Source organism: Acartia tonsa, chromosome 6 (assembly GCF_053477335.1).
Source record: "Acartia tonsa isolate MP-2025a chromosome 6, ASM5347733v1, whole genome shotgun sequence".
Taxonomy (NCBI): Eukaryota; Metazoa; Arthropoda; class Copepoda; order Calanoida; family Acartiidae; genus Acartia; species Acartia tonsa.
Genome location: NC_137265.1, coordinates 22,007,479 through 22,032,800, shown reverse-complemented (window position 1 = coordinate 22,032,800; position 25,322 = coordinate 22,007,479). Strand labels below are relative to the sequence as shown.

Here is a 25,322-nt window from a genome sequence, read left to right as displayed (position 1 = left end):
TAGAGTATTCTGTTAGACTTTAGTGCTGCTATTATATGAACATTGAAATCTTAGCTTCACTTCTGTAGATTCAATCTAAAGTATTCTGTTAGGCTTTAGTGCTGCTATTATATCAACATTGAAATCTTAGCTTCACTTCTGTACATTCAATCTAAAGTAGTCTGTTAGACTTTAGTGCTGCTGTTATATCAAAATTGAAATATTAGCTTTACTTCTGTTGATTCAATCTAAAGTAGTCTGTTAGACTTTAGTGCTGTCATTATATCAACATTGAAATATTAGCTTCATTTCTGTAGATTCAATTTAAAGCAGTCTGTTAGACTTAGGTGCTGTCATTGTATCAACACTGAAATCTTAGCTTCACTTCTGTAGATTCAATCTAAAGCAGTCTGTTAGACTTAGGTGCTGCTATTATATCAACATTGAAATCTTAGCTTCACTCTGTAGATTCAATCTAAAGTATTCTGTTAGACTTAGGTGCTGCTATTATATCAACATTGAAATCTTAGCTTCACTTCTGTAGATTCAATCTAAAGTAGTCTGTTAGACTTTGGTGCTGCTATTATATCAACATTGAAATCTTAGCTTCACTTCTGTAGATTTAATCTAAAGTAGTCTGTTAGACTTTGGTGCTGCTATTATATCAACATTGAAATATCAGCTTCATTTCTGTAGATTCAATCTAAAGCAGTCTGTTAGACTTTGGTGCTGTCATTATATCAACATTGAAATCTCAGCTTCAATTCTGTAAATTCAATCTAAAGTATTCTGTTAAACTTTGGTGCTGCTGTTATATCAACATTGAAATATCAGCTTTACTTCTGTAGATTCAATCTAAAGCAGTCTGTTAGACTTTGGCGCTGCTGTTATATCAACATTGAAATCTAAGCTTTACTTCTGTAGATTCAATCTAAAGCAGTCTGTTAGACTTTGGCGCTGCTATTATATCAACATTGAAATATCAGCTTCACTTCTGTATATTCAATCTAAAGTAGTCTGTTAGACTTTGGTGCTGCTATTATATCAACATTGAAATCTCTGCTTCACTTCTGTACATTCAATCTAAAGCAGTCTGTTAGACTTTGGTGATGCTATTATATCAACATTGAAATCTTAGCTTCACTTCTGTAGATTCAATTTAAAGCAGTCTGTTAGACTTAGGTGCTACTGTTATATCAACATTAAAATATCATCTTTACTTCTGCAATCCAAAGTATTCTGTTAGACTTTGGTGCTGCTATTATATCAACATTGAAATCTTAGCTTCATTTCTGTAGATTCAATCTATTTTTGATGGTAAATTAATATAAAAGTTTCGGCGATTTCACTAGAAGTATCTTGTTGAACAATGATGACCCCCTTTCCATCACTCTTATTTTCAAAACAAAATGAGAATAATGGGGAGGGTTGTTTTTTCTTTGTTTATTACTTTAGGTCAGTGTATAATTATATTGAGTACTGGGTAGCCCCGTTGGATAAGTATGGATGCTAAATATATGTTGGACATAATGCTTATGTAAATTTCAGACAAATATCTGGTCATTAGAGCCAACAATATGATGGGTGATTAAGTGATTAAGCTTCTTTTTAAATGAGATATGATATACATTCCCTATGATTTTATTTATTTACGTTTGGAGGCAAAAGTATTTTTTTTCTGCGGAATCTGTGTATTCTTGTTTTGTGAACTAATATTTGTTGTACACTTTTTTTTCAAGAAAATATAACAAAGTGTACACTTACTTCCACAGGTGTATAATATTATTGGATCATCAGAACTACCTATTATTATCAAACCAGAAAATGAATCCTTCCATATTGATTAAATCCTATCTGTAAATTAAAATAAGTGGTTAAAAAGTTTGGCCACTACTAGTTTAAAACCAAAATTCAATAAGTACCCATTGTCCAAAGTTTGTGAGTCAACGAATAGATTAAATTGGTAATATAACTTTGGTTACCATTGTCCCCTTCCTCCCAGGATTTAACTTCATAATTAAGAAACAATATCTTATGTTTGAATTTGTTATTATGTTCTGTTGCCACTATAAAATCCAGTAAGATGCCATAAAATGTGGATGATAATGCACACTAAAAATCTGATGTAAATGAAAGGAATATCTTGTCACACACCTGTCTAGATTGCACTTATTTGTTATCAAACAAGTATCATAAATACCATTTAGTCGGTAAATTAATATAATCAATAAGAAGTTTTTTAAGAACCCAACTGGTAAAACTCATTCTAAAATATGTATGTAAGAGTTTTTCCAGTATGGCCTCGTAACCGATTAATATCCGCTGAATTATGACTGGTTTTATTGGCTAATGCATTCGGCGACTGAGGGCCAACAAAGCTGAATTAATCTTATAAATTTAATTTTACTATCAGCGGAAAGCTGTCTATAAAACGAAGCAATAAGAAACTATTATTGAATGGTTTAGGAGTCGTTTTAAAATAAATTCATTGCATTGAAATGGATTACCATTTTTATTATTTTTCAAACGTGACTCAACTCTTTTTATTAAAAATAAATAAGCTGTATCAACATATTTTTTTATTTATTTACAATGTATTATATTTTTATTTAATTGTTAAAAAATAATATTAGGGTTATGACGATTTAAAAAAAAAATAAGATACGACTATTATTAAACGAACAGTAACATTATTTATATGTTGCAAAATTGATATATCCGTTAACTTATAGAGATGCTACGCGTATAATTAAAATCGGTTATTTATATCAATTTCATTTCATTTTTTTATCGCATGAATTTTCTCAAGTATGACTTCGAAACCAATTGATATCTGCTGGATTAGAATCGGTTGTCATACTGAAAAAGCATTTTTCTCATCGTATTACAAACAACTTTCCACGAATACTAAAAGACAAATCTTAAAATTTATACCGATTTTATCATAAAGGGACTCAGGCCTCTAGGAACTAACAAAACTGGAATTAATCTGACGGCCCATCTAGGGTAATACATCTATTGAATCAAGATTTATCGGTGGATAAAGTTACCTATCCCATCGATCTTGGCAATACTGAAAAATCGTATATTAGCATCGTATAGCAGACAATTTTCCATGAACATTTCAGTAAAACAAAAATCATAATATTAATACCAGTTTAGTTTTTAAAAATCACAAAAACCCTAATTTCCAAAACAAATGTTTTATATACATAACACTTTTGTTGCTAAAATCCTTGAATAGAAATATATTAAAATAAAAATCTGGGAGAAATTTTCTGCAGTTTATTTGGTGGGTTTGTTATTGTCAGGCAGCCATGAATAGCCTTCCAATAACTTGGTTACTGGTTATTTCAGTTTTCTGGTAAGAATATATACAAATATTGAATTTAATAATAAATTATTTTGTAAATCCTTATTTAAAAGTAACAGGGTGTCTAAATTTGTGTCTCTCTGTTTGTACCGAAAAATATAGCTAACCGCTGGACTAATATTGTTCTCCTTTACAGTAAGGCTTCTTATAGGTCCTGGGAAGTTTTATATTTTAGGGGAGGGTACCTCCACACTCCCAAGAATCGTAGCAACTAGTTAAAGGTTTGGCGATAAAATCAAACTTAATTATTCTGATAAAAAAAATCACAAAGGTTTTGAAAGTTTTGTCTTTCTTAACATTCATTCTATTTAATTATCCTTATAGCCTAATGTTTATGTTAAAAAAATTTCATATGGACTTCGAAACCGATTGATATCCGCCGGATTCTCAGCTACACTGAAAAATCCTGTATTGTGTCGCATTATAGACAATTTTCCGCTAATATTAAAGTAAAAATCCCCTTGTGGATAACAAAACTGGTTTTAATCTTATAATAATTAATTTTAATATCCGCCGAGAGACGCCTAATACGATGCTGTGATTCTTTTACACCATCGTTTTATGGTTAGCTTTCCGCGGATAGCAAAATAAATAATTATAAGATGGTCCAGAGGAAAATGTCAACAAATTTTATAATTTTATTTCTCGTATTCATTCGAATCCGGTGGATAGAAACCGGTTCTCATCCATACGAAAAAACTATGTCTAGCATCGTATTATATCCAGTTTTCTACGAATATAGAAATGTACAATCATAAGATTAAAACTAGTTTTTTTAGCCCGTGACTTCGTCATCTCGGGGCTAAAAAAACTAGTTTTAATCTTATAATTTTACATTCTATATCCGCGGAAAGCCGTTTATAATACGATACGAGAAATAACTATTATAATTTCTAGAATATTTTGTATATTACGATATATTACCTCCAAAGGGGCTCAGGGCTCATAAGCAGTTTTAATCCAGTGAATACCAACCGAATTCGAAACCATTTTGAAAGAGGCATTACTTTTCCATGTATTATATTTCAATGAAGTTTACTACTTTTTGGATATTTTAATATTGAATATGTGTATTTATTTCAGTACTGGCTCTAATGCATGGTTTGGTGGTGGTTTCTTTGGAAATATCTTCAATTCAGCGTAAGCAATTTATTTCCTGACAATCTTTTGTGTTATTTTGTCAACATTTGTCATAAATAGATTATAGAAATGAGGGTGCTTTCCCTCATTGTACCTATCCGACACTGGATCATCCGCCTTTTTTCTTAATGGGATAATTGTTTTCCTAAGTCTAACCTCTTCAAGAACCTTAAATTACCCATGATGGATTACCAAGCACCCAATGTAACCTAACCCAACCAGACCTAAAGTAATAAACAAAAATAAAAGCAAGTTTCTCCATTTTTGGACAATGTATTACATATAATCTTTTCCTAGATGCTGTGGAACAACTTCCATGAATATTGACGTGTGTAAGAATTGGTGTTCAAGCAGATCATGTAAGTACTTCTGTAATTATCTGGTAGCTTCGTTCCTTTGGGAAGAATGTGTAATCACATTTAAAATATTATATAGACTAGCGTCTATGCCCCTAGAGGCGTCTTTGGGGCACATACTGTTTTTTAGAAGAACAATTTAATATCCTTTCTTTATTTTTTTTCATCTGTGCAATAGAATATAATAGTCCTTGTTTGACAAAAAAAAGCTTGTAATTAATAGACATCAATATTTTTAATTTAAACTATAGTTGGAAAAATTCAGTTTCTTGTAATACAAAATGAAATCCTGCAACAAAAATGTGTGAATTGATTTCCGCATATCAAATAAATTGCATTGTTTTATTCTTTTAAAAAAACACAAAAGCAAAAAGAAACAAAGGGTTTCTTAAAAAATGATTTATTATTACCTTGATCTTACACTTGATTTTCATTTACTCTAATACAGTGAAACACGCAGTGGGCTAAATTTACGATCATATCCCTCCATCTCAACCTCTCCTACTGGATAAACGATGTGACCAAAAATGACAGGGAAAATAGCAACCTAAACTGACGACAATTTTTCCCCGATCATATTTTTATAATACATTCTACATTCATTATCTTTAATGAAGGAGTAGTTTGTGCTGTTTTGATAATATTTTATGACCTTTTTGTTAAAGTGATTCCTGTGCTAAAATGCACAGCAACAAAAATGATTTCAATTCAATATCGAATGTCAAAGAGCTTCTACAAAAAGGCATTCTTAATAATAAATATTTTCAAATAAACGTGAAGTAAACGTGTTTGATTTTGATAAATGGATCTTTGTGGAAAATCTTTTAACAATTTTTTTAAAAAGGCAATATTTTTAAAATAATTGTGTTTGTTATAATTTGTCTTATAAAATATGTGTTGAACAATAGCATGCTGTAAATTATATCAATAAAGAAAGTACAAAAAATTAAGTTGAAAATAGGTTTCATTTTATAAGAAAATTTTCTACTCTTAAATTTAATAAAAAGGAGGGTTATTTTGTTGATCATAGACGTTTGCATCAATTTTTATCGTCAATTGTCTTTTCTTTATCTTCAATATCCCTGGTAAAAGTGCATCCAAATGCCAAGAAACTGAGAAAACAACAAAGATTATATAAACTTACTCCAAATGACAGACCAGAAAATAATAAAAACAGGGCCTCTCATAGTTGCTATACGTAAGAAAAACTAGTTTTATCTATTCAATAACAACCATAAGGTTCTCCCAGTAGCCCCTCTAGGGTTAACTTAAATTGAGGATAGGGGAAGGAGGGGAGGAGGGGTAAGACCCACCACCTTAAATATTAATTTCTAAGATGAATGTAATTAAAGGTAAAATGATGAGTTATTTTTGCTGTAACGGTGATTTCTGTATAGATCAAACGCTCAGACAGACAAACAGACTGACATCCCGTTCATTTTATACAGGGATAATTAATAATAACAACAATAAATATCTTTATTTAAAAGTGAGCTAAAAAGATACAGTACATAAATTGTATTTTTATTAAGGAAAAGTAAAATTTATCAATTTATAACACAAAGCAACTTCAATATTTATCTAATACGTCATTGGAATTAACAATAGAGATGTTAGAATAGAAAAATACTTTTTGTTGCGAAGCTACTCTATAATACAAAATATCTGGCTGATAGCAGTCTTTCTTTCTTCGATTTGTGTATGATGTATGGTATGGGGTAAACTTGAATTTCTTGGCTGCTATTCAAGAAAGACAGTGCAATTTGTTTTGAAGATTCCCTATACCAATGAGCATCTAGTATATAACTTACTTGGTCCGGCGGTCCGTCAGTGAAGCTCTGAAGGACATTGTATATAGATAATTTACTCTGCTGCCATCTAAGATATGCGACTGAATCTTTTTGTGAAGAGTCTTTAAATCAAAAACATTTACTCTATAACTCATTTGTCCGTCAGTCTGTCTGTAATAATCAAAGAAACATATTTCTCCTATGTCTTGTCTCTTTCTATCTTTGAAAAATATAACTCACCAGCTGTTACAGAGATATTATGTAGATTTATATATAGGCAATGAAAGATGTGATGTGAAGTGTACAGTTAACAATTACCTGTGTTACTCTACAACCTGCTCGGATATTAGAACCTGTAGAAGTCCTACCTCCGACGTAAGTTACATAAAGGGTAGCTAGGCTTTTCTTATTGGTTGGTCCGTCCTGATTGTCAAACAGCCAAATCCTCTGATCTTAGGATTTTGATATTTGACGTAAGTCTTTACCTCGTAGTACCTATGTAAACAACTTTGTCAGTCCATCTGTTTGATGACTATTTATTATAAACCTCTGCCCTCCGATATAACCTGTAAATTTTCATAATCCAACTTTCTAAAATGGTATATGTAGTGTCGCTACTCTTCTTGGTCCCCGTCCATCCGTTTTGTCATATGGAACAATCCTCTACTTATAAGACAATGGATGGTAAATTGATGTATACCCCCAATGATGAATCCATGATAATTGATATCAATTAAACTATTCTATAGATTAAAATAAAAATTTGTAGAGGTAAAACTGTGCTTTTCCTCTACGTGTCAAGTCGGCTATTGTAATCTCCTATACTCTGGGGCACCCAATACCCACTATAACCTAACCAAATCTAACCTAAATTCAAATAACAAACACACACAAAACTATTCCACCTCTTCCATTATTCTTAGATAACTAAAAATAAGAGAGAAGGGATGGGTTTTGTACTCGACAAGGGTTTTGAGTGAAATTAGATAAAATAATATGAAGTTTCAACAAATAGATATTTAATGTATTCGTTCGTACTTTGATATGATTAAGCCACAGTTAGAAACAAATAATCTTTTTAAAAGTGAAGCTTTTCTATAATTATGGTCGGTCCACCCGTACGTCCGTCCGTCCGTCCGTAACGGATAGTTTTTTTCGTTAATTTAGGCATGTTAGAATTGTCCTATCGATTTCAAACTTTGCATGTTGATTCCTGTAGAAGTTAGGTACGAGTTAGAAAGCGTAGCAACTCTATAATCATTACTAGAATGTCCGTACGTCCATTTTAAACATGTTTTTACATTTTTAACAATAAATTTGCATGCGACCTAATTATCCGATTGGTCTGATTTTTGGTATACCGATTCCTGGGACAACAAAGTACAATATTATAAGCGAAGCAACTCTATAATCAAGTCCTAAAAATGAAAGTATGTCCATAAACATTATCTATAATACAAAGTAGAACGATGTCTGTCTGTCCGTCTGTCTGTCTGTCCCTTAAGATCTCGGTAACCACTGAACCGATCGGATTCTACTCTTCAGGGTATCTACCTATTGGTCCTGTGGTGGTTTTAAGCTATTTTCTTGGGGGGTGGGGGACCCCCAACCCCCCAAAAAACCAAAAAATCCCCCCCCATTTTTTTTTTTTTTTTTTTTGAAGGAGATTTCCATAGTCCTTTACGATTTTCGCCATAATTTTTTTTATCACCTCTTGGGGCAAAGCCCCTAGAGGCTAGGGGCGAAGCCGCTAGTTCTGTATAAAGCAGTTTTTCATCAAATTTACTTACAATTTTGCTTTGACTCTTTTACATTTACATTCTGATTATTCAGTTCTGACATTATACAAGTGTTAATGTCCGATTGTCCTACCGTTTTAGAGCTTCGCTTTTATGGATGTTGTCATCCTTGTTATTTTTCAATTATTTTTGTTTTATTTCAGTTGTACAACGCTTTGAACAATGGAGCATTTGACATTCTGGATAGAAATAATCCGGTAAAGTATTTTTAAAATAAAAAAAATGTTGACAGATTTTTTAATGAAAAAAAGGATGCTTAAGTAGTGCAGCAATAAAAAAATGCAAAATTCGAAATAACAAAAGAAAATTTTATTATTCTATATTATAATTTAAACCAAGACAAAGGCCACACCATATAATAAGATCTTATTGATATTCGGACATACTTTAATTATAGAGCTTCTGCTGTTTCAAAATGTCATAAATATAATATGCACTTAATTGGGATACACGGATAAAAATACATGCCAATGTCCAATAATTTCAAAGAATCTGTTTTGATTTTAAAAGATTTTTCTTTCGAACATAACCTTGCTTTTTAAATACCTAGCAATATGAGGAGAAAAGAAAAGTGTTTAATGCTGCGTGTACAGCCAAACCTCTGTACATTGTACTTCCAAAAACTGCACAAGATGTCTCCCATATTCTAAAAACTGCTAAAGCTTACAACACTCCCATCAGGTCAGGTTTTAGAGTTCATTTAAAATTGGTTAATTTACAAATTCAAGTACGACCTGCAGGAACACTGTAAGATTGTCTTTTTTCAAGACGATGATTTGCCACTACTCTTGCTAAAAAAAAGTCATTCACAGACAAAGCAACAATTACATTAATTTTACTGGCTTTTCGTATGGCCCGGTTTCAATATAACTAATTAAAAATAATACACAATACATTTTTTTAACGATACCAACTGAGTTGCTAGAATGGTCAGTTTGTAATATCTAATTTTCTTCATTACCTTGGGCATTTTGTAAAAGAAGAAATTATTTCACCGTTTTCACAAAGAATGCCTAAAAAAACATTATTCCAATGCATATGATTTTGGACTTTATTGTTTTAACTAATAAAAACAGATTTTTGAGGCAAACTTTGTTTTAAACTAGGAAATATTGTTTCTTATACAAAAAGCCTCAAGCCAAAGAAGAAAATAAGATATTAATTATTAATTTATGTCAATGGTAAGTGGGTTGAGTCAAGCAATACTTATAGATTCTTTTTAAAAAATTCTAATTAACTATGTTTCTAGTGTGCGAAGTGGTGGACATAGCTACACTTGTAATGGGATCAAACAGGACGCTATCCACATTGTAATATATTTTTATTCTAGTGTGCGAAGTGGTGGACATAGCTAGACTTGTAATGGGATCAAGCAGGATGCTATCCACATTGTCATATATTTCTATTCTAGTTTGCGAAGTGGTGGACATAGCTACACTTGTAATGGGATCAAGCAGGATGCTATCCACATTGTCATATATTTCTATTCTAGTGTGCGAAGTGGTGGACATAGCTACACTTGTAATGGGATCAAACAGGATGCTATCCACATTGTCATATATTTCTATTCTAGTGTGCGAAGTGGTGGACATAGCTACACTTGTAATGGGATCAAGCAGGATGCTATCCACATTGTCATATATTTCTATTCTAGTGTGCGAAGTGGTGGACATAGCTACACTTGTAATGGGATCAAGCAGGATGCTATCCACATTGTCATATATTTCTATTCTAGTGTGCGAAGTGGTGGACATAGCTACACTTGTAATGGGATCAAACAGGATGCTATCCACATTGTCATATATTTCTATTCTAGTGTGCGAAGTGGTGGACATAGCTACACTTGTAATGGGATCAAGCAGGATGCTATCCACATTGTCATATATTTCTATTCTAGTGTGCGAAGTGATGGACATAGCTACACTTGTAATGGGATCAAGCAGGATGCTATCCACATTGTCATATATTTCTATTCTAGTGTGCGAAGTGGTGGACATAGCTACACTTGTAATGGGATCAAACAGGATGCTATCCACATTGTCATGACCAACTTCAACAGGGTGAGGATTATAATAAACTATACCTGCTAAAGTAAAATATTATAAACAGAGTCTTTCTAAGGGGGGGGGGAGAAATGTAGAGTATACACCCCTCCTGGCAAAATTAAGGTTTTACCCTTATTGAGAAGGGTCAACACCCCCGTGATAAACCCACCAAAAACAGTCAAGTTGGGTGTAGGGTTAAAAAAGCCAAAAACCCCTTTAAATTCAAGAGACCGTGAAAAAAATTTGCACACTACTTACATCAATTTACTTGTCAAAGGACGCTTTTCTACTTTTGTATTAAACTTAATTCGGCTTAAGAAGGGTGTCAAAATTTATTTAATCAGTATAACCCTGTGCATACCACTGGTTGTACATGATTAAAAGGTTTGAAATTAAATATTATAAACAACTTCCCAAAAAGTGGTATATTAACATATTTGTAAATTGTGACACACTTCAATTTAGATTGAAAGAGTAGCCTCAGCAGAGAGTGAGACAGGTGATGCTGCTTGGTTAGGTACTGGAGCTATCTGGGGAAATGTTCTAAGGTATTTTCAACAATTATTTCAAAACTAGAAATACTTTTGTTTAGAAACAATGACAAATCTTGTGATTGCCTTAAAAGCTGTTGTTTTTATGCTTAGCAACATTTGTACAAAAAAGATAATCTCTGACTTGATTAAGTTTGGATGAATTGTGACAATTATTTAGTTTCTGTGATGACATCTTATATACCCATGCAAATTTAATTAAAAGTGGAATAATTATCTTTCCAGTATGGATTATTATCCATTGTATTTAGAACCAATTATAAGCCATACTGAAAAATCATATATCGTATCGTATTATTTCAAGTTTTCTAAAAATATTTAATTAAAAATCATATTGTTGATATCAGTTTTGTTACCCGAGCCTTCTGCCCTTTGGGGCTAACAAAACTGGTTTTCATCTTAAAGTTTTTCATTTTGATATCCGCAGAAAGCTTTCTATAATACGATGAAATAAATAACTATTTACAACTTTTGAGGTAAACTATTTTGAATATTTGCAGAACCCTGGATCCTGAGCACACCAGCTATCCTCATGGTCAATGTAGAAGTGTTGGAGTTGGAGGTTTCCTTCTAGGAGGTGGAGTCAATTGGCTTGGTACCTGGAATAAGTATGCAATTTGATTTTATAAGTTGGGGTAGGAGGTAGGTAATTCTTTTGAAAAAATTTTGAAATTATGTAGAGCCTGAACTTTGTATTAGGCAAATACTATTGCAGACATCTAACTTTTGTCTGAAAGTTCTAACTTTCATAGTAGCTCATATGTTGGACCTATGCTTTATCTTATATTGGTATAGCAACATTCTCTGGTCACAGGAAGGAAATGACAGTTTAAAAAAAAGGCTATTTGAACTATATTCAGATTATAATTCTTCCATTTACTATAAGATATCAAAAATTATATACAAACGACGAGGTACAATTTTTATTTAGTTCAATAAAGGGTCAATAAGGTAATAGTAATCTTTTCAGAACCCTAAGTTTATTTTTTACTTAAATTAAATTTTACTTGAATACCAAATCATTATCATACTTTTTTCTTCTAGTAACAAACAATTTTAACTTATAGGTATGGATATGGTGCTGAAGGTATTATCAGAATGAATGCTGTTCTTGCTGATGGAAGCATTGTTTCTGTTGATAAAGACAAAACTACATATGAGGATGGCAGGTCTGATAATTATATTAATGGCTGATTTTTAGATACCACAGTTGTCAAATAACAACCAATTATATCATACATCTATATATTTTTAGAGTAGTGCAACACACTCCTGACAACAATCTGTTCTTTGGACTGAGAGGTGCTGGTAGCAGTCTTGCTATTGTTACAGAGTTCCTCTACATTCTTCATGATGAACCAGAAACCAGGTAAATCAACTTTTCTTTTAAATTTATATCTATTTTTTTATTTGTTAATAATTTTTTTGTTTAGGCCAGCAATTATTCTTGTGTGGTTGGATAATGAAGCTGATGTTGATCACTTTCTTCAGGTTGTTTATCTTATACAACTATTCAGTGTATATCAATATAACCGTATATTGGTAAATTCAATCAAAATAACCCTACCCCCTAAAAAGAGGATGTAATTTTCATCAATTTCATCAATATTATTAGGTCACCAAAACAACTGACAAATACAGTTTCATGATCAACCACCAAATATCAGCTGATGGATTCTGGGAGAGGCCCATCCTAGCTCCACTCATGAGAGCATTCCCATTGGCTATGCAGGCTCTCAAAGTAACTAATGGCAAGCAAGCTTTCCCTGTACAGGTAAAAAGTGCATTATATATTTTAAATCAATGCCAAGTCCTAAATATTATTTTTGTTGAGTCTTTTATAATTTTATTTTAATTTGCCATACTTTCTTATGTACTAGCAGATGTGCTCCTAGCATCTAGGATCAGTGTGTTCCAAGAAGTAAGGAATATAGGAAAACAATCTAAAAACTAAACCTATATATAAGAATTAAATAGCCTAAAACCATGCAAGGACTTATAAGAGGCTTCAATAAAATTGAAAAATCTAATCTGTTCTGTAGTTATTAAAATCTTACAAGTATTACTTAATACTTTATTTAATAAGATAATAGGATAGAAATTATCTTTTAAGGTTATGGTAACTGATATTACACTTGGAGCTGGCAGAACTACTTCTCCTGTACCTGCTGTTCAGTTTCTCAAGGCCAATGGTGTTGAAGTTGTTCTGGATAATATTCTTAATACTATGGCTATTCAAACAGTAAGTTTTTATCCTTAAATGATATATAAGAAATTTTTAAAGTTAAATAGACCAACAAAATTAAATTTTGACATTACAAAATATAATACATCTAATAGAGTACAATACAATACTAATAGGCCTAAATTAATAGAATTGTTCAAAATTTCTGACCTAAAAGCTTTGACCTGTTGAGATAATATAATTTTGAAGCTCTCAGTTTTCTAGTTTAGATATCCATCAAACATTCTGAGAAGAGTTTATATTTTGTAGAAAAATTGAGGAGAGCAGACTAAGAGACTAATTTCTAAGAATTTTAACTTAACTTTCACTAAATTTATACTGTATTGCAAAGAAACATATATACAGAGTGTTCCATTAAAAAGTGTGCAAAAATTTCAGAACTAAAGTATTACCTGCTTTTTCTTTACTTAAGATATTAAAAATATTTTAGAAGCGTCTTTGAATTTGTTGTTTTACATGTACTGTATATTCATACTCTAAATTATAGAGTAGCTACGCTTACAAAAATAGAAGAAAGAAAAACTTTTCAAAATAATTTTTTTGTTAAGTGTACTTAAAACTTTTTGACCCTCCTGTATGTTTATTATTCTCAGAAAGAAAAAAATAAAATTAAGTGCATTTTATTGATATTCTAAAGCATTTTCATGTCAGAAAATGTCAGCCTTGCAGCTGTACTGCTTTGCAGGCAGGCTGTCACTAAAATAGAAGTCAGGCTAGCAAATTGATATAGGTGGAAATGGCCCCAGTTGCATAAAAATAAAGTTAAAGGTACAAAGTACAAAGTACTATTTATTATATGTCTAAACTAGTAACTTTGCCTATTGCTTCTAGTAGGTTTTTTCCTACAGGTGCAAAGAGATTCCTTTACTTGAAAAGTAAAGCCCCATTAGTTTAGGTTTTACTAAGATCTGAAGCTTCAGACGGACAGACGATTGGACATTCATTCTACTTTGTATTATAAATAGCAAATTAATGTGGAAATAGATTCAATGGTATACCTTTATTTGCTTAATTATATTTTTTATCATAAAAAAAGTATAATTTTACCATTTACCTGAAAAAGACTTATTTTAATTTTTTCACTATTATTAAAGGTTATATTTATATTCACAAAAACCTTTTGAAATCAACTATAAATACTTTTGTATAGTGTTTGGGAAGTTAGAATAATAGTGAAACATTGGGGGTCTTTTCTTCTCTTTTCTTACATTGCCTTTATTATATCAGAACTCTACTGATTTTTTTCTATTTGTGTCATAAAATTTATACTTTATATTTTGGATCTTTAGATATGACAAGAATATAACTGGATAATTATGTACTAGTATTTTTAGCTATGGATATTGAATATATGATGTAAAATGCAATTATAAAATTAAATCTAAAAGGGATGGTACTCATTTTACAAAGAAAAAAACTTTGGAATTGATTATGTTTAATGTTTATATTGTTTATGCTAGGTCAACTCAATGCAGTTGTTTGACTACCCCTAACTATCTTTAGGCTACAAAGGGGCTAAGGCCTTGGATCCAATTGTCCTATCCATAAGTTCGTGAAATTTCATTTGTAAATATTTCCAAAATATTTGGAATCATGATTGAAAATGGACTTTCTAGATATTTGTTTGCAAAAATAGTTATGAAATGGTACTCCCCTCATAAATTTTTGTAGCTAATCTAAACTCATTATATCTGTTTTGCCAGTAACTATATAGGAGAAATATAATGGAGGGCATTAATTACATGTCTCCTGAACAAGTCAGAATCATGGTTTAAACCAATATTCATTGAACATCATAGCCTAAATTTAAAGCGGTTACCAAGATCTTTGACTTAATCTGGAAAAAAATTATATTTTGGAAAGGCATTTAATTTTTTTTTTTATAAAGGCCTTCGGAACCAAAGGGGTTACATTTTAGTGTTTTGAATGTTGTCGTCCTTGCTGTTACATTGATTGATAGTTGCAAATATTCAATAACTCAATAAATATAGAAATTACATCATAACAATATCTCCTGATATTGTATTTTCTTTTTTTACTAATATAAACAATTTTTGAAAATCTTGAATAAAACTTTTACTTCTTTTAGTATAATTTTTTAATTTTGATTTTCTAAATCTCAATATTCTTTGTATGTAATTTGGAGTTTTCCACATTTGAAAAGCTGCCTCTAGTTTTCAATCGTCAAATGACTCAAGATTTTAAAATTGTTAGGGTTGGGCCGGATACTTTTTTGGCCGGATACCGGATACCGGATATCCGGCTGATTTCAAATGCCGGATATCCGGTAACCGGCCGGATATCCGACAAAGCCCAAATTGTGTTAAAATTGTGTCTAAAATGAGGGAGATGAGAGAAGTGGGAAAGAAAACCCCTAAAAAGAGATGGATAATCCTCATTTTTGACACAATTTTAACACAATTTGGGCCTTGTCCCTTTAGAAGATTATCTTCATTTTAGCTTTCATAAGGTCAAATGAAGGAAGGTTTTCATTTTGTGTTAAACAGAGTGGCCAACATTTTGAAGAATAATTATTTTTAGCTTTCTGGTGGCCAAATGACTGGAAGTTTTACATTAAGTTCGCCTAGAGTTGCTAACATTTTGAAGAATATCTTATTCTTTACTTTAGCTTTCTGGTGGTCAAATGACTGGAGGTTTCCATTTTGTGTTTGACAGAGTTGCCAACATTTTGTATGAAGAAATTGAAAAGGAACAAGAAGTGTGGAGAGCAGGTAAGAAGATTTTAATTTACAAATCTCACTATTAAGAACATATATTAAGCTCAACAAAATTTATAAAGGCACAAAATCAAGCTAAAGTATATATTCTAAATATTAAAAACAAATAAGACATAAGGAGTTCTCCAAAAGATCTCGCTAACCGCTGAACCGATATTGTTTTCCTTTACAGTGAAGCTTATTATAGGTCCTGGGAAGGTTTTAAACTATTTTTTGGGAGGGTGTCTTCACCCAGGGGCGTCCAAGCTTTTTATTTTGGGGGGGGGTAAAATTTTTTTAAGGGGGGGTAATCGCCCCATTACCCCCCCCATTGGACGCCTATGTCTTCACCTACCTCTTTCTCAAAAATATTTTATTTATTCTTTTGAAACTCAAATTTAATATGGGATGAGGTCGACTTTTCCCCCTTCTAACTTAAGTGCCCCTAGAGGCTTCTAGGGGCGTAGCCGCTAGTTTACATAAATAATAATAACAATTATAATTAACAGGAGAGTATTCCTCCATCTCTTTGAACTATGGTTCTCTCACCTCTACAGCTCCATTCGCTGGACAATTTATACATGACTCTTACACTGGAATGAAGTAAGTCATGCTAATAATCAATAATGTGAGGTAGTTAAATGTCCTTCTGTCTGTCTAAAACAAACGTTGCTGATCGAAAAATTATTTATAGCAGTGCTATAAATTTAAAATAAGATAGTTCGGGTGGTAATTTTTTCCTAGATTTAAGATTAAATCTTCTGGGGCTACCCGCAAATTAATTAAATCCTGTTTTTGTTTTTCAACATTAAAAAAAAACAAAAGTCAAACTTAGTACTGTATGCCTTCTAATTTGTTAAATGGGTGTTTTTCCCTTCAGGAGAACCTTTTTCCTATCACCAGTGGTGTCCAAACAATGTGAATTCTGCTTCTGGATGTTGCACTTCAGGTTTTTTTCTTTATTAAAATCACCTTGTCTTTGTATTATATTCCAATTTCAATTAATCCTTTAGTTTATTTTTATATATCTCTTATTTTAATGCCAATAATTGTAAACATTTTTTATAACACTAGCCTTGTATTTCCTATCGAAGAACACCAGCAAACCTGGTCGTTCAGTTTTTTTACTTTTACAAAACATTAGAAATACTATTTAATATATAAATAGCTTTTATCAAATTAACATGATGTTTGTTTGTCTTTGTATGTGCAATTGTGGATCCTGCTAACCGATGGACCAATACGTTTTATTCTTTTTAATACAGTGAATATTCTTATAGGTCCAGGGAAGTATTATAATTTTTTGGGAAAGGTAGAAAAAAAGCCCCCCCCCCCCCCCCCCCCCCCCAAGAGTGCATAGAGAGGCGTCTTAAGTTCAAGGGCATATCCCCTGTTTAAAAATAAAGGTTTCCAAGGCAATTTCATATTCCAGGTATGTCAATTTAAGACCTTTTATATGTTACTTCAATCAGGCCTGGTTTAAGCGTGAAGAGAAAAATATATAATATTTATTGTGTATTATATACAGTTGGCCGTTGACAATCCATTGAATGCATCCCGGTGAAAAACCAATATTTAGCAAATGGAAACGAATCAGATTCGAAACCGTGTTGGAAAAGTATTTACTAGTTTATGCATTTTGCACAAAAGGTTAAACAAAACAAGGAGGTAAGCCTCCATAGTAATCAAAAAATGAAACATGATAAAATAACAAGAGTATAATTAGATATATTATGAAGTAAAAGGTAGTAAATTAATTTATAAATAACTAGACTACGTCCAAAGAAGGTTAATTTTTTTTAAAACTTCCCAGGACCTAGGAGAAGTTACATTATAAAGAAGAACCATAATGGTTGACCAGTTAGTGAGATCCTTCAGTTCACACAGACAGATAGACACACACTCTGACATCCTGTGACTGTTATATAAGGATTTATTTCCTACTATCTTTCTATAATGTTAAATAGGAATAAATGGCGGGAATCTTCTTAGTATAAGATAACTTTTCCATGTTTAAAAATAAAACTCTTATTCTTTGTTTAGTGTTTTGTCACAGGGTTATCAAAACTTTTTAAAATTATTTTGATGAAAAAAAATAATTAGCAGTTGGAAGAAGCTTCTTGTTTGTTTGTACCAAAAGATCTCTTACAGTGAGTCCTTACAAACAGTAATTGTTTAAGAAATTTTTTTAATATCTGTTTGGGTTCTTCCAAGTTAAATCAACCCATTTATAAAATTTGACCCGCATCTGAATTATTTTTGATGTGATGCCTCTAGTGACCTCTAAAGTCGATACCAAATTAAGTAAACAAATTAGAGGTGGCATGAGCTATATGTAACAATACTCGCAGGGCATGGACTCCGTTCTGATTATGTATTGGGTCTTTCGAATCACCTAATAGCGTCGGAAATAAAAAAAGATCGCTAAAAATGAACAGAAAGCAATTTGCTAGCAGACGATAAGGGTCTCCACTTCTTGAGCCAGGAGTTTTCTGGATGATATATCTATTCAAATACATTTATTCTTACCACAATATTCTTGTTTATAATATTGTTAATGTAATCTTAATTTATTTTTTCAAATTAAAAATTTTTAAATGTTTCATAGTATAAACTAGAATCATACTTTGGTTTTAAAAAAAGTATTCATCATAATTTCAACTTGATATCATGGTTGTGCAAACAGAAATTTAATTTTGAAAGCATGTGTTGAAAAGGTTTAAATTTATCTTGGGACTAAACAAAGCCATGCACCATCTTTTCTCAGGTTTACAGACAATAATATATGCACAATAAAACAAAAAATAGTTATGCTTGTTATATGTCAAGTCAATATTTAGACTTTCCAAACAGATAAATTGTACGAAATGATGCTTTTCAAAATTATCAAGTCATATAAGTTCTAATGCCCAAAATTATGTGATCAGCCTATTAGAATGTATTTTCGACTAAGAACACTCAGACCCTACTTAATATAAAAAAGCAGGTTTTAAGAAAATCTAGAAAATGGCTTGAGCTTTTATGTTTGATAGAGTAAATTGCTAATTTTTCTGATTTAATAAGAAATCTTCTTTGCTTTTTTAACAATAATATCTTTTTTTATTTAGACATCGTCAAGGACAAACCCAGATTTCCTCTACTAACCCCATCTCAACTCGCAAAGACGAACATCAAGTAATATATTTTGATTTATTGGAGAAAATTGTATATATTAAGTCAACTTAAATTTGTAAAAAAAAGACATATGAGAATCATTAAGTTAGATAATCAAGATCTTTTGTATACCTTATTACATATGAATGATGGCTGCCAAAAGCGTATAAATCTATACATAAAAAAACCTCTTTGTTTTCTCTACCTATATCTGAAATATTTGTTTCCTTCAGGTTTTCAAACTCTGATTTAGTAATTTTTTTAAAAGCTCTCTCCAGATTTTTGTATATTATGGATATTAAAAAAAAAGAATGTAAACTAATTCTTTTTAATTTAGGACAACTCTGTGGAGATAAATTTGACGTGCATGTTTAAGCCAGAAAATACACAGTGTACCCAAGTTGTTAATGAGATGAGGGTAAGCATTTCAGGGATCTAAAGGGATAAGACAATGGTATACAAATTTATATACATACCCAATGACAATACACAAAATTACCCCTTCTGTAGATTAAAATTAGTGGTGGAAACATTCGGACACTTAACTTAACTAACGAACCAATCAAAATTCATTAAAAGTGGCCAAATTTGTTTACGACAATGTAGTACAAAACTTATGAGACTAGTGTAATAAACAGCCCAATGTCTCCTCCCTTCATGTGAGCATTTAGTTATTGCTCACTACTCAGGGATATTAGGATTTGATAACTGGGATGAATTAATCTGTTTCACATGTTTGTGTCCAATGTTTTTTGATAAACATCAGGGGTAGCCAGTCTAACCAACAATTCTACAACAAAATCACGAAACCTTATGGGGTATCTGGTGATATAGTTTTTTTTTCATGTAAGTGCAGAGGGATGGGAAAGAAGGGGATTGAAAGGGGGAGGGGGTTATGAGGGAAATTTTCCTTTAGAGTTGTTTGTCAGGATAGCATTCCCTTGTCCCTGGATAAACATTGGAGAGAGAGAGTAGGGGTTAGTTAATTTTTTTTCGCCAAATTCAACTGAAATTAATTTATTACAAGTTTTTTTTTTTAGAAATGGCTATATACAGATTTTGCATGATTTAGTGTAAAAAATTTCTTATGATGTTGCAATAAACTTGTTATTATCAAAGTTTTGTTAAAAGATAATGTTTTGAAAGAAAAATCAGGGATTGGGGAGGGGGAGGGCAGTTGTCTATTAAGTAATCTTTATTTTGAATTATTTCAACAAATTCTGCAACCTATATGTATTTAGGGAAGATTATTTTATCATCTATTGATCTTCCCTCCTGGTATAATAATAGTTTGCAAGTTTTTTTGCAATGTCACCACTAACAATAATAAAAACTCAAGGGACCAAGTTCCTTATGCAAATAATTTAGTTTAAAAAAGATATCTTTAAAAGTTTTTTTTCTTCATGTATTGTACATTTTGCTTGGAGTTTTGCAGGGGATTTAAATCCGAATCTGCAATATGTTTATATACGTAAATGCGGGAATGTTAAGGAATAATACAATGGGCCATAAATTAATGAACACTCCACTATGTAAACAAAATTACCCAGTTGGTTAAAGTCAACATTTAGTTCTAGATTAGGTGAGTTGGGTACCCAAAGTTTTATGATTTAAGCAAATAAAAGAATGAGCGTAAATAACTTTGGGTTCCAGTAGGATTTAAGTCTAATGTCCCCTCTTTCCCTGAGGTTTATGCCACAGGCAATAAACAAAAAATAGAGCAAAATTTTAAAATGTTTATAGGTCTAAATTTTCTAATATATATTTTCTCTAAAAAGAATTTGATTCCAAACAAAAGTATAAGTCTGAGATAATATAAGCAGCTGTACTGCAAGTCCTGAATATTTTGAAAACAAAATTGTTTGAGAAACAACAATAAAAAGTTTGGTTGCTCCATTAAGTAAAACAACACATAGTGCCGCTAGACGAGACAGAAAAAATCATAAATAAAATACAAAATTGGTTCACAACATTACATTTATTATCAAAATAAAATTATTTGTATAATTCTTTCTTTTGCAATTGAGACACAATTTTTGTGATTATGAAATTAACATCCTTAAGGATTCCAATAAGGGGAGGGGGTGGGGTGTATAACAACTAGAAAAATATTATTAAAATAAAATTTAAAAATAATGATAGTGTATCCTAAAGGGAAGGAGGGCGTTGAGTGAATGTAGGTAAAATTATAATTTGCCCCCAATTTTATCATTGTTTTGGACTAAAAAACTTTGGAGACTTTTATTGGATCACATTTTTTTGTTTCGTATTTTTGCTTAGCGTAATTGGGAACAAACATTAATTTATCGTCCATGTCTCTTATCCACTTAAATCCCTGGCATTAAAGGTTTTACAGAGTTTAGTGAGCTTTTACATTATATTACTACTTAATGAACCAACCAATGTCATTATTTGTCAAAAATTGATCTCAAGTTGAAAATAAATTTTGCAAAGTTTTTTGACTGTGTCAAGAATTCAGGGATTGGACTATATATTGACACTCCCAATGGTATATATGTGCATATAAAATTATTAGAGGCCTAGAGGCCTCTAAGAGAAAATGAGAGGTGGGCGGGAGTCAACCCTTCACTTTTCTTCGTAGAGGCAATTTGTCTGGAGAGGATGGTGTTAAACTCCCCAATAAAAGGTTCCTATATAGGTTGAGCGGTTAGCTTAGCTCCATACACATACACAAACAGGCAAACATCCTGTTACTTTTATAGAATGGATGTAAGAAAGGTGTGATGGTTGATTTAAGTAACATTCTCCGTTGCTTCCTGGCTGATTTGACTTTACTTAAGCCGCCGCTATGCTACTATTGGACTTTGCAAACTAAGTTTAAAACGTAGTTTATTTCGGTGTCAATTTAAAACAGCTAAAACTAGGTATTTTTAGCCAAAAAAAATATCCATGGTGGTTTTAAAATAATATTATATTATATATTATACAATTTTGCATATCTTAGTCATTTTCAATATTTATTATTATCAGGATTTATTTTACTGTCTGAAATATTTAATGTTTGTTCATGTGAAGAGCTGAAGCATTTAGGTTTTTTTATTTAAAAAGGTGTAAATTGTTATAAAAATCAATCTTGTTTTATTTTTGGGGGTGGGAGGGATATAGTGTAGAAATGAATTAAGTATATCAGCCCTAAAAAAAACTTGAAAAGGACATACAAATCATTTAGTCATTTAAAACATTCTTTGAAACAAGCATCATTTAGGTACAGTTTTCGTTTCTTGTTGTATCTATAATACAAAGTAGCTTGATGTCTGTCCGTCTGTCCGTCTGTCCGTCTGTCCGTCTGTCTGTCCCTTAAGATCTCGGTAACCGCTGAACCGATTGGATTCTACTCTTCAGGGTATATACCTATTGGTCCTGTGGTGGTTTTAAGCTATTTTCTTGGGGGGTGGGACACCCCCAACCCCCCCAAAAACAAAAAAAATTCCCCCCATTTTTTTTTTTTTTTTTTTTTTCTTTTTTTTTTGGTGAAGAATTCTTTTGTAGAAATATTCTTTTGAAGAAGAATTCTTTTGTAGAAGATTTCTTTTGTAGAAAATTTCTTTTGTAGAAGATTTCTTTAATTCTTCTTATTTTTTTTTTTTTAATTTTTTGTTGTTGTCATCTCTTGGGGCAAAGCCCCTAGAGGCTAGGGGCGAAGCCGCTAGTTTTAATAATAATATTTTGGTTGACCTTGCATTTTATATCTGTCATCAATATTGTTTGTCTATCATTGCAACCAAAGGCGTGCACAAGATATTTCTGGTGGTGCCAGGAGGGGTTTTCTCCCCCCCCCCCCATTAAAATATGTATCAAGGAAGGTAGGGACAGACATAGAAGAGGATATGGCTTCAATTATTTTATTACAAAAATATACAAGTTTTTTCCAGTATGGCTTCTAAAGCGATTAATTTCCGCTGGATTAAAACCAGTTCTCATTAATACTGAAAAATCATGTATAGCATTGTATTAAAGAAAATTTCCCACGAATATCAATACAAAATCATAAGATTATTTCCAGTTTTGCTATCACCGGCCTTCGGGGCTAACAAAACTTGTTTTAATCATTTAATTTTTCATTTTAATATCCGGGGAAAGTCAGTTAGAATACAATAAAAAAAACTACTATGAACTTAATTATATTTGATATTTTTAGGCCAAGATTGACAACAATTTAGCTGGGCAAGAATACAGCAAATATTACAACTTCCCTAGCTGCTCTACTAAGCAAGGTAACTTAGTTTCAAGGAAAGGTATACCTATCCAATTTAAGTTTCTCAAAGAACAGAAACACCCCTCCCTTGATTTGAAATTAATTGAAAAAAAATGAGGGGTTAGTTTTTCTTATATCAGGTAAGGTTAAGTTAGGTTAATATTGGTTCAAGGGGGTTGCATCGCAGATTTAGGCCTCTTTGGGTGTAGGCTCTGCAAGGGCTATTCAAGAATGAAATACACAACTCTCATTTATATGAAAGTTATGAGGGGTGTTCTGTGCTAGGCACTTTAAGGGAAAGCACCAGGACATAAGAAGTAGATTTAGTTCTAAATATGAATCATTTTTTAAGCTTCTTCTATATTGGACACTAGAGTTGGCTCGATATAACTATATCTCGCTATTGGCTAGTGTTCTATAAGTATATATCTATTTATCTATTTCTCAATAAATCAATATTCCGCCCCGGCCATTATTATCTAAAAGAAAGTAGTGAATATTTAATAATTTAAATGATTTTAAGATTTCTTCAATTATATTTTTTTTTTCAGTTTACCATCACCAAAGGGTTAATATGATTAAAATTTTAGTTTCAATATTTGAACACACAGGAAGTGTCGCCACAATCGAATTCTTTTAAAACAGGGTTTTCTTAAATTTACTATATTATAAATTTTGATTTTCTTTTTTATGATTATAAATTAATTACATCAATATAATGTAAATAGCAACATGAAATGAAAAAAATGAATTTATTTTTAATAAAGTAAATAATGGGTCTTATCGTTCTGGGCAATGAGAGTTTATTATGGATTATTGGAGCACTATGAGTTTTAAACGATTATTCCTTGGAAAATTTGAGCTTATTTATAGACATTTATTTCCTATATAGATCTGTCATGGATCTTGAAGCAATAAAGCAGGCCCTTTTGTAAATGTTAAAAATTGGAAGAATCTATTAAATAAAAGTTATCGCAAATATACTTAGTAAATGATCAGGGATCTAAAGAGATAAGACAATGACCATTAGAATGATGTAATTGTACATTTCCAATGATGATACCAAAAGTACCCCTTTTTTTTAGATTACAGGTTTGGTACATGAATGAACTTAATGAATCAACTAATCAAAATTCAACAAAAGTCCCCAAAGTTGTTAAGCCAACGAATAAGAAAACGTCATTACATAATAAACGTAATTTTTAGACATTGACTGGAAGAAACTGTACTGGGGAGATAATGTTGGCCAGCTGATGAGTATTAAACAATACTGGGACCCACAGGATATGTTCCACCATTGTCAGAGTCTGAAGAATACTGACCAGTCCTGTTGTCCTTTCCCTCACACTGCTTAATGTCAACTAAATTTATCTAGGAGATACGGAAAACGTCATGTTTAACGTCATAAAAATACGTCTTAAAGGGATGGATGAGAGGAGAAGTGGGAAAGGAAACCCCTCAAAAAGAGATGAATTTAGACGTATTTTTATGACATCATACATGACACTGTTCATATCTTCATTTATCTATCTATTTAAATCAAAACCATTTCCAACTAATTCTTTAAAAAATATTTCCAATAAATAATTTTGTAATTATTATTTCTTATTCACACTTTTACAGAACTCCTAAATACTTTTTTTCCAATTATTACTAAAATCATCCTGTCAAATAGATATTTGATTTTCAACATTTAAACCTCATTCGACATCTTTTCTAGAATAAATATTATTAACACTCTTCCTCTATTGATTTTTTTTCTTTTCTTTTGATAATACAATTAGGGAATACAACAGAAACCTATTTTATTATTTTAATTTAAAACTTTGAAATGTTAAACTGTTTTTTCCTTTGAATAAATTTTAAATGCATACACTCTAGTGAAAGAAATGCTTCGCTTCCAAAAAATGAACAAAATGATGTATAGTATTACTATATAATTTTCAATTTTATTAAAA

At 31.4% G+C, this 25,322-nt stretch overlaps 1 protein-coding gene across 1 annotated transcript; it reads left to right on the top strand.

Moving 5' to 3' along the window:
* Positions 1–3,204: 3,204 nt before the first annotated feature.
* Positions 3,205–24,947, top strand: LOC145322107 (uncharacterized). The gene is made up of 21 exons (XM_080163889.1): positions 3,205–3,343; positions 4,436–4,492; positions 4,790–4,851; positions 6,916–7,013; positions 8,581–8,634; positions 8,988–9,118; positions 10,416–10,497; positions 10,948–11,030; positions 11,534–11,641; positions 12,101–12,202; positions 12,289–12,402; positions 12,467–12,524; positions 12,649–12,807; positions 13,147–13,275; positions 15,908–16,010; positions 16,505–16,598; positions 16,876–16,944; positions 19,103–19,169; positions 19,486–19,566; positions 23,308–23,383; positions 24,571–24,947. The coding sequence occupies exons 1-21, from the start codon at positions 3,297–3,299 to the stop codon at positions 24,717–24,719; spliced, it is 1,923 nt and encodes a 640-aa protein (XP_080020015.1). The 5' UTR covers positions 3,205–3,296; the 3' UTR covers positions 24,720–24,947.
* Positions 24,948–25,322: the final 375 nt, after the last annotated feature.